The 10,591-nt window shown below is 44.1% G+C and overlaps 1 protein-coding gene across 3 annotated transcripts in view; it reads left to right on the forward strand.

Annotated features, from left to right (window-relative positions):
• Nucleotides 1-9,324, forward strand: part of GPR143 (G protein-coupled receptor 143) — a 56,344-nt gene extending 47,020 nt beyond the window's left edge. For 2 of the 3 annotated variants that reach the window (XM_054008109.1, XM_054008128.1), the window contains exon 10: nt 9,149-9,324. In XM_054008109.1, coding sequence (XP_053864084.1) covers nt 9,149-9,285 — 137 coding nt within the window. In that variant the 3' untranslated portion in view covers nt 9,286-9,324. Of the gene's footprint in view, nt 1-1,319; nt 4,783-9,148 lie in introns of those variants that run through there. The other variant, XM_054008117.1, reaches the window with a different exon arrangement.
• Nucleotides 9,325-10,591: the final 1,267 nt, after the last annotated feature.

A 10,591-nucleotide genomic window follows, 5' to 3' on the forward strand; every position in this document is an offset into this window, starting at 1 on the left:
ACTTGCTACTAGCATGGAGTGGTCAAGTGTCCTACCATGGAGGACGGAATAAGGCTGCATGCCCAGAAACCTTGTGGCAAGGCTTTTGGAGTACCTCCAGGAGAGCTTCATGAAGATGTCCCTGGAGGATTTCCGCTCCATTCCCAGACACGTTAACAGACTTTTCCAGTAGCTGTAGTGGCCGCGATTGCATCCCAAGTCCTCAGGGCAAAGTAATCATTAAAAAACGCTTTCTTTTAAAACAAGTTTTATATTTTAAAAGGTAAACTCACCTGAGGTCCCTTCCATTGGGTCATGGTCTTGGATACTGGCTTGGGAGGGTTGGGAGGATACTTCAGTCAGGCTGAGAAAAAGATCCTGGCTGTTGGGGAGAATGGAGTGCTGTGTGCTCTCCGCAAGCTCGTCCTCCTCCTCCTCTTCCTCTTCCCCGTCCGCAGAATCCTCAGGTGTAGCTGATGAGATTACCCCCACTTTGGAATCCACGGTCAGAGGTGGGGTAGTGGTGGCAGCCCCCCCAGAACTGCGTGCAGCTCGGCATAGAAGCGGCATGTCTGCGGCTGTGACCCAGAGCGACCGTTTGCCTCCTTTGTTTTTTGATAGGCTTGTCTGAGCTCCTTGACTTTCACGCGGCACTGATCTGAGTCCCTATTGTGGCCTCTTTCCATCATGCCCTTGGAGATTTTTTCAAAAGTTTTGGCATTTCGTCTTTTCGAATGAAGTTCTGCTAGCACTGAATCCTCTCCCCATATAGCGATCAGATCCAGTACCTCCCGTACGGTCCATGCTGGTGCTCTTTTTCGATTATCGGCCTGCATGGTTACATGTGCTGATGAGCTATCTGTGGTCACCTGTGCTCTCCACGCTGGGCAAACAGGAAATGAAATTCAAATGTTCGCGAGGCTTTTACTGTCTACCTGGCCAGTGCATCCGAGTTCAGATTGCTGTCCAGAGCGGTCACAATGGTGCACTGTGGGAGAGCTCCCGGAGGCCAATACCATCGAATTGCGGCCACACTAACCCTAATTCGAAATGACAATATCGATTTTGGCGCTACTCCGCTCATCGGGGTGGAGTACAGAAATTGATTTTAAGAGCCGTTTATTTCAAAATAAATGGCTTCGTTGTGTGGACGGGTGCAGGGTTAATTCGATTTAATGCTGCTAAATCCGAATTAAAGTCACAGTGTAGACCAGGCCTCCTACTGTTTAAGGTTAAACAGAACTAGCACCTTGCCATCTTATTTTTTTAAATGACCCAGTCAGTAATTATTTCCACCTATTTCTGAAAGTAACAGAGTCCTTTCTCTTTTGTTTTGCTAGGTTCTGTTGCTAGCACAATTGAAATCCAGATCCCAAGTGAGCTACATGACTTAGAGGATAATGATCCTGATGCTGAATAACTGGAAAACTGTGGAAGGCATAAAATGGGTATCTGGAGACACAAAGACGTTCTCAAGGATTTGCCTGATTGTTTTCCCTCTTTTATAATGCACGTATCTTTCTCCCTTGCCCCCCAGCAACACCTTCAGTACATGTCACTTGCTCTTAACAATTTTCTAGCATTCAAATTGAAAGAGCACTTTTTTTTTTGATAGATTTAAATGGCCTGAGCTGTGGACTAGACATAGAGGGCCAGATTCAGAGATAATGTTTACGGTGGTGTGAGTTAGGATCCTTTACATGGCCAGGAAGTCTAGAAAGTGTAAGTTAAAATACAGAAGAAGCACCTACTTATGAGGTGCTTTCTCTGTTCAGCTCTCTCTTCTCACCCTTTAGTATGTAAACGTAACAGGGTGTGCTTCCTTGTGTCTAGGTCTGGGAATGTAGCTCTCACTGCATCCGGTGCCTCCTTGCTGCGCATTGGTCTGCAAGTTGCTTCTGTAACTTGGCCCTCTGGCCAGGTCACCATTTCATACAATCATAGAATATCAGGGTTGGAAGGGACCTCAGGAGGTCATCTTGTCCAACCCCCTGCTCAAAGCAGGACCAATCCCCAGACAGATTTTTACCCCAGTTCCCTAAATGGCCCCCTCAAGGATTGAAATCACAACCCTGGGTTTAGCAGGCCAATGCTCAAACCACTGAGCTATCCCTCCCCGCCACCACTTCCAAGGTTACAAAATCCAACAGGACAAATGATCCAAATGCCATCTCCTGAGGGTGTTCATCCCCAGCTTGGGGCCCTATGCCAGTGGCTACAGGGGAACTCGGGCCTGCCCACTACACCAAGTTCCAGTCTAGGGATTCTTCAACCAGCAGTCTAGATCTGCTCAGGCCTAGTCCCTGTTGCTGTTTCTCTGGGCTCCTTCTTACCCAGCCTCTCTATTGTCTTGCCTGTTTCTGGGTTTACCCCTGGAGCTTACTCTATTCCCTGTGGCTACTACACCACTCCTGGCCTCTTGCCAGACTCTTTACTCCAGGGTAGGATCTCCAGGCTTACTCTCTATCTGGACTTCTTCCTTGTCTCTGATGGTCTCCCTTCTCCAGGAAGTGACTGCAGACTCCTTCCCCTGCAGCTCCCTTCTGCTTTCAGCCTCCTGGCTTTATAGTGCTGTCCCAATCCTTCCCCAGCAGGACTTCACTCTTAACTAACCCTGGCCCCGCGTCTTGCCAGGTAACTAATTGGCCTCTCAGACCCTTGATAACCCTAGGAGGGCTGGTGTGGAGTGCACATCCCAGTACAGTGCATTATACAAATTAGACTCCCTTTGAGTCAAATTCTAAGGTGATGTGCAAAGGGACCTGTAAATTACATGATAAAGTGGTGAAAGTCCAAGCAAGTAAATCAAGGGAGTCTAGATGGAATCTAAGTTGGCGTAACATACACATTGAAGGGCTGGATGTAAATTATACTCACTTATACTCCCTCTTCATTTACTTAAACTCATCTCTGAATTTGGTCCACCTGGTCCAAAGAGATGATTCATTTGCCAAAAAAATAAAAAATAAAAGACTGATGTTGAGACTGATGGATGTAATTATGATTATGATTATGTACTCAAGGAAATTTAATGCAAATTCCTGTCAAATCTAGATTAGCATGATTTAGGTTGTCTTAGGGTGACTGATTAATTCAGCATACTGGTTGATTGTAAAAAAAATGGTTTCTGGCACAAGCTGGGTGTATTTTTAGAGGGAAAAATCTGGTCAATTTGAATTTGTACCTCATGCACTGTATGTATGGTACCTTTCCTGCTGGTGGAAAATGCCATGCTTTTATTGATATAGCTTTGCTTCTTTTGGTTTTGTTAAAATGCCATGGGCCAGATCTTCATCTTGAAATCAATTAAGCTATTCCAATCTACACCAACTGAAGATCTGGCTCAGTGAGACATTCCTTCTGGTTAAAGTCCTTTTAATTGGTTGTTATAAAATTAACTGCAGCTTTTATGTATGTATTGTCCTTTAATGTTCACACTAAGACTTTGAACCTTATAAAGATGAAGGAGCTATAGGTCAAATTGTGTTGTCAGTGACACTAGTGTAACTCAGTAGAGTTGATGGAGTGGGTGGAGTTACTGTGGTGTAACAGAGACAGAATTTGGCCCTATGTATTGAGTTTGGACTCCTCTTTGAAGATAGTTATATTTTCAGATTATGATAGGAACCATTCTTTTGGCTGAGTAGAAGGGACATTTTTTTCCTTTCTGGATAGGTTGACTCAGGAAGAAGTGAAAAAGCCAATAGCTGCTTTTTTCATTTACCTCAAATGCAGCATATCTCTAACCAACCAAATGAGTATTTGAAATTACTGTAGGTGTTACTTTGTGATGTTAGAAAGAACTCTTTGGGGAAACACTTCTTGGTGTAGAGGCAGAGGAGATAATATACCTTTCCCAAGATCTGGGTAGTGTATTCATTTTAGGAGTGTTTGCAGTGGGATGGAAGAGGAGGTTAATCCCTAACCATCTGTAATCTGCACTGGAAATCACCACACTGATTTTAGCTCAGCAGTACTTTATACAGATAAATACTGAACATAACTGGAATAGTGACATTCTCCTCCTGGAATCTTACCAGAGGTTGATGTAGAAAGTCCTCAGATTCACAGTGCCTCAACAGAAGTATTTCATCAACAAGAAATCCATCCACTGCTGTAGAGAAGATCAGAGAAAAAGTAATTCACTTCCACAGATTGAAAAACAATATACAGCTTCTCTTCAACAAATTGTACTTAAAATAGGCACCTAGTCACTGCACAAGACAGCTTAAGGTCATCTACCAATGACACTGGTTGGAGAAAGCCAGTTAAAAAACTAATTTGAGGCATACTGTAACATGGGGGGAGGGATAGCTCAGTGGTTTGAGCATTGGCCTGCTAAAGCCAGGGTTGTGAGTTCAATCCTTGAGGGATCGGGGGCAAAATCAGTACATGGTCCTGCTAGTGAAGGCAGGGGGCTGGACTTGATGACCTTTCAAGGTCCCTTCCAGTTGTAGGAGATGGGATATCTCCATTAATTATTATTATTACACTCCTGTCAGAATGGCAGACATTTGAAGCTTTCCAGGGCATGGACTGTGTATTCATCTGTGTTTGTACTGGGCTCCCATCCTGGTTTGGGACCTTTGGCAACTACCATAATACAAATGATTAATAGTGAGTTGTTTCACATTATCCGTGTGTCTGTTTCTTTACTGAAAAGTAGTTTTTGAAATGGTCAAGAGGGAGAAAGCTGTATGACTGTGTGTTGCAGTAAACTTTGCAGCGAATGTGCAGAAACTTCTCAACATATAACAAATTCCTATTACTTGATGTTTCTCTCAGTCACGACAAGTTTGCCAAATGGAGATCAGCCTGCCACAGATCCTCAAAATGGAGTAAATACTAATTAATATCAAGATGTAAATTATCTACAACAAAAACATATTTTGAAATTGAAAATATTGACTGATGTTCTAAAGTATTCTTTCAAACTGTAGAAGGTTTTAGCCTATGAGCAGCTGATATGCATGGAAGTACCAAATGTGAGTACCTAAATGGAAGGATGCTGATTTCCAGAAACACCTACAGCTCTCACTGAAGCCATGCTTCAAAACAAATGTATTTGCCAAAGTGTTCCTGATACATAATCAAATTCAGGAAAGGACAAAAATAAACCACACACACAGAATGTCCTAAAACCTGGATGTGATAAGATCTAAATTCTCTGCAAAAGCCATTGGGTCATCGTAATGAAGATACATTTACCTGCACTTAGACACTATAGCAGAAAGAAAGATGATTTTCTAGGTAGGGCACTGGGCTAATTAGGAGGCTTAATTCCAATTTGGGTGTCATGTTTAACACGCCCCTTCAATGTTACGTGGAAGGCGGGTGCAGCACCTCTGGACTAGCAAACTAGGGTGGTGGTCCCAATCTTTAAGAAAGGAGAACAGAGGGTGTGTTCCAACTATAGGGGGATCACACTCCTCAGCCTCCCCGGCAAAGCCTATGCCAGGGGGCCGGAGAGGAGGTTATGCCCATTAGTTTAACCTCACATTCAGGAGGAACAGTGCAGATTCCCTGCTGGCCATGGAACACCGGACCAACTCTTGGCTCTCTCACAGAAACTCGAAGGGTTGTGGGAGTTTGCTAATCCGGTCTACCTTTGTTTTGTAGACCCGGAGAAGGCATATGACTGCGTTCACAGGTATGTCTTGTGGGAAGTGCTGTGGGAGTATGAGGTGCCGGTGCTGCTTTTGCGTGCTATCCAGTCCCCCTATTCTCGGAGTGAGAGTTGCATTCCTATTCTCAGCATTCTCGAGTTTGTTCAAGGTGGGTGTTGGACTCCACCAACGATGTGTCTTGTCCCCACTCCTGTTTGTTATGTTCATGGACATGATATCAGGGTGCAGCTAAGCTGTGGGTGAGGACTTGGGGGTGGCATCTCTACTGTTTGCAGATGGTGTCCTTCAGACTGCGATCTCTGATGTGCATTCAAACGTTTCACTGCTGAGTGTGAAGCGGCTGGGATGAGAATCAGCACCTCCAAATCAGAGGTCATGGTCCTCTCTGGGAAGAAAGTGGACTGCTCTCTCCAGGTGACGGGGGAGCAGCGGTCCTTAGTAGATGAGTTTAAGTATCTACGGGTCTTGTTCACAAATAATGGCAAGTGGGAGCGGAATCTAAACCGGCAGATGGGTGTGGCGGCGGTAGTGAGGAGGGCACTGTACCGATCCGTGGTGGTAAAGTGAGAACTCAGTTCTCGGATGAATCTCTGTGTTTACAGGTCACTCTACGTCCCCATCCTCACCTATGGTCATGAACTTTGGGTAATGACCAAAAGGACGAGTTCATGGGTACAAGCGGTGGAAATGACATTTCTCCTCAGGGTGGCTGGGCTTACTCTCTGAGACAGGGTGAGGAGCTCGGCTATTCGGGAGAGCCTCAGAGTAGAGCTGCTATTCCTCCGGATCGAGAGGAGCCAGTTGAGGTGGTTCGGGCACCTGATAAGGCACATCCCATTGGGCAGAAGCCCCGAGGCTGACCCAGGACACGCTGGAGGGATTATATCTCCCGGATGGCCTGGGAATGCTGGGGAACCCCCCAGGAGGAGCTGGAACCTAATGCAGAGGAAAAGGAGGTCTCATCTTCCCTACTCTCCATGCTGCTGCCATGACCCTCACTTGGAAAAGTGTCAGAAAAGAAAAAAAAAAGAAAGAAGGAGAAGAATTTCCAATTTGATCCCAAATCTCTTTAGCATCCATTGCCAAGGGGGTGGGGTTAACTCAGGGACAAAAGGGGTTTAAAAAGCCAGCTCCTAAGCGATGAAAGGAGCTAGCGAACGAGGGAGTTCTCCAGGTAAAGGAGAAGCAAATATGTGACTGTTGGAATGAGTTTATTGTCTGTTTGTTTGTTGTTGTGTGCTTGTTTGCTTGCCCTCGTGTGCCTATTGGATTGACGTTTATAATGTGCTCTGTTTGGGGGGGCTGTGTGTTGAGCAGCCTCCCTCGGCAAGGCTGAGAGCTTCTTAGCGAGGCTCTAGGCTGCCATCCTTTGATCTCTAGTCCCTTTAGGATCCCTTGACTAGGGGGTGGGGCTAATTCAGGAAGAACAGGGGTTTAAAAAGCCAGCTCCTAAGTGACCAGAAGAGCTAGTGAGCAGGGGAGTTTTGTGAGTTTAGAGAGAAAATGTGAGTACGAAATACACCTAATAAACATTCTCTAAATGTAGACAAATAACACCCTCCCTGCCCCCCCCCATAACCCCTCCTCACATACAAACAAACAAAACCTCTGCAAGAGTAAAAATAATGCAGGCAGCAGCACAGTGGGGGCTATCTAGTTTATTGAACTGAGCACAGCATATATGAATACCTGCCCTATGGGCAGGTGGCATGGGTGTACATTCGGTGCAAGGAGCTCCTGGCCCTCAGAGACCAAATACAGGCTCTTGAGACCAGAGTGGCTGAATTGGAGGAGCTCGGGGAGACAGAGGTACATAAACGAGACTTTCAGGGACTCAATAGAACGGTCCCATCCCTAGTCTAACAGCCTCTGTGCTGTTGAGGAGGATGAAAGTCTCAGGGAAGGAGAACATCCAACTGGAGCAGAGGGAAACAATCCATAGTTGGGACTCTCTCTCAAGATGACGTCATGGTAACCTCTCACACTGAGAATACCTCTCTGGGGAAGAGGATCGCTGTTATTAAGAAAAGAGAGGTAATAGTAATGGGGGATTCAATTATTAGAAATATAGATACTGGATTTGTGATGACTGAGAGAACTGCATGGTGAATTGCCTGTTGGATGCAAAGGTCATGGACCTCTTGAGAAATCTAGTCAGACTTATGTGCAGTGCTAGGGAGGGCCAACGGTCATGGTATATGTAGGTACCAGTGATATAGGGAAAGGTAGGAGTGAGGTTCTGGAGGACAAATTTAGATGGTTAGGTAAGAGATTAAAGCACAGGGTCAGTTAGACAGGCAGAACTGCAGGGTCTCAATGCCTGGATGAGATGATGATGTTCAGAGAAGGGATTTAGCTTCATTAGGAACAGGGGAACCTTTTGGGAACAGCCGAGCCTTCACAGGAAGTATGGGCGCCACGTAAACTAAAACAGAACCAGATCACTGGCATGTAAAACTAAAAAGGCCGTAGAGAAGTTTTTAAACTAAGGCCTGGAGGAAGGAGGAAGCCGACAGGTATGGAGGAGATGATGATTCTGACAGACATATATCCCTTAGGGGAGCAGTTATTAAAGGGGATACTCCCAATAAAGAGGAGATGATAGAGGTTGATAAAGTACAGATAGGAACTGAAGAGAAAAAGTTGAATGAAAAAGTCCCATTCAGTTACATCACATGGCGGCAGACAACTAAATATTGACAAATTTTATAAGTATACAAATTCAAGAAGTCTATATTCTAAGGTAGGTGAACTTGAGTACCTGGAATTAAATGAGGATATTGATATAATAATAGACATCACAGAAACTTGATGGAAGAATGATAATTGATGGGACATAGTAATACCAGGTACAAAATATATAGGAATGACAGAGTAGGTTGTGTTGGTGGGGTAGAGGCACTATATGTGAAAGAAAGCACAGAGTCAAATATAATAAAAATCTTAAATGAATCAAACGGTACCATAGACTCTCTATGAATAGAAATTCCTTGCTTGAATAGTAAGAGTATGGCAGTAGGAATATACTATTCACCACCTGACCAGGATGGTGACAGTGATTGTGAAATGCTCAGGGAGATCAGAATGACTACAAAACCAGAAAACCCAATAATAATGGGGGATCTCAAAGGGAACATGTCACCTTAGGTTGGGATGCAGAGATAAAATTTCTAGACACCATTAATGACTGCTTCTTGAAGCAGCTAGTCTTGGTACCCACAAGGGAAGAAGCAATTCTTGATTTAGTTCTAAGTGTCGCACAGGATCGGTCCAAGAAGTAAATATAGCTGAACAGTTTGGTCATTGTGACCGTAGTGTAATTAAATTTAACATCCTTGTAGGGGAAAATTACCAAACAAACTCACCACAGTAGCATTTAATTTCAAAAAGGGGAACTACACAAAAATAAGGCCAGCTAAACAGAAATTAAAAGGAACACTCACAAGCCTGACATGTCTGCAAACTGCATGAAAACTTTTTAAAAAGACCACAGTAAAGGATCAAATTACATGTATTACCCTCACCTGAGCCATTCTTTGTAGGTGTCAAATCTGAGGAGCTGTCCCAGATTGCGGTGTCATTAGAGGAGGTTTTGGAACAAATTGATAAATTAAACAGCAACGAGTCACCAGGAACAGATGGGAGTCACCCAAGAATTCTGAAGGAACTCCAAATATGAAAATGCGGAACTACTAACTGTGGTATGTAAACTATTGCTCAAATCAGTCTCTGTACCAAATGACTACAGAGCCTTAATGTGATGCCAATTTTTAAAAAAGGGCTTCAGAGGCGATCCTGGAAATTACAGGCCAATAAGTCTAACTTCAGTACCAGGCAAACTGGTTGAAACTATAGTAAAGAACAGAATGATCAAACACATAGATGAACACCATTTGTTGGGGAAGAGTCAACACGGCTTTTGTAAAGGGAAATCATGCCTCACCAATCTATAAGAATTGTTGAGGTCAACAAACGTGTACGGGGTGATTCAGTGGATATAGGGTACTTGGACTTTCAGAAGTTCACTCACCAAAGGCTCTTAAGAAAAGTAGGCAGTCATAGGACAAAAGGGAAAGTCCTCTCATCTATCAGTAACTGACTAAAAGATAGAAAACAAAGGATAGGAATAAATGGCCAGTTTTCACAATGGAGACAAGTAGCAGGATCCCTCAAAGATCAGTACTGGGACCAATGCTATTCAACATATTCATAAATGATCTGGAAAATGGGGTAAACAGTAAGGTGGCAATGTTTGCAGATGATACAAAATTACTCAGGTTAAGTCCAAAGCTGACTGGAAAGAGTCACAACATTGAGTGACTGGGTAACAAAAAGGCAGATGAAATTCAGTGTTAAATAATACAAAGCAATGCACAGTGGAAAACAATCCCAACTATACTCACGAAATGATGGAGTCTAAATTAGCTGTTACCACTCAAGAAAGAGATCTTAGAGTCATTGTGGATAGTTCTCTGAAAACATCCACTCAATGTGCAGTGGCAGTCAAAAAAGCAAACAGAATGTTCAGAAACATTGGGAAAGGGATAGGTAAGATCGTCAGTATCATAATGCCACTATATAAATCCATGGCATGCCTACACCTCAAATACAGCGTGCAGTTTTGGTCACCCCATCTCAAAAAAGATACATTAGAAGTGGAAACAGTACAGAGAAGGGCAACAAAAATGATTAGGGATAAGGAACAGCTTCCATATAAGGAGAGAATAAAAAGACTGGGACTGTTCAGTTTAGAAAAGAGATAACTAAGGAGGGGTGTGGCACGATGCTGCTAGAGAGGCCTTAAGCAGCTCCTGTCACTCCAGCCCCAATCAGGGGGATTGAATTGGAACTGGGTAGGTAGCCTGACGCTTGCCTGGTAACTGACCATACCTGCCAGCCTCGTTAGCAGGAGCTGTAAGACTGTAAGCTGTAAGAGGACGGGTATTGCACCAGCCTGAAGGGTCTCTGAGAAGAAGGAGAGCAGG

Source organism: Malaclemys terrapin, chromosome 1 (assembly GCF_027887155.1).
Source record: "Malaclemys terrapin pileata isolate rMalTer1 chromosome 1, rMalTer1.hap1, whole genome shotgun sequence".
In the NCBI taxonomy this organism is placed as follows: domain Eukaryota; kingdom Metazoa; phylum Chordata; order Testudines; family Emydidae; genus Malaclemys; species Malaclemys terrapin.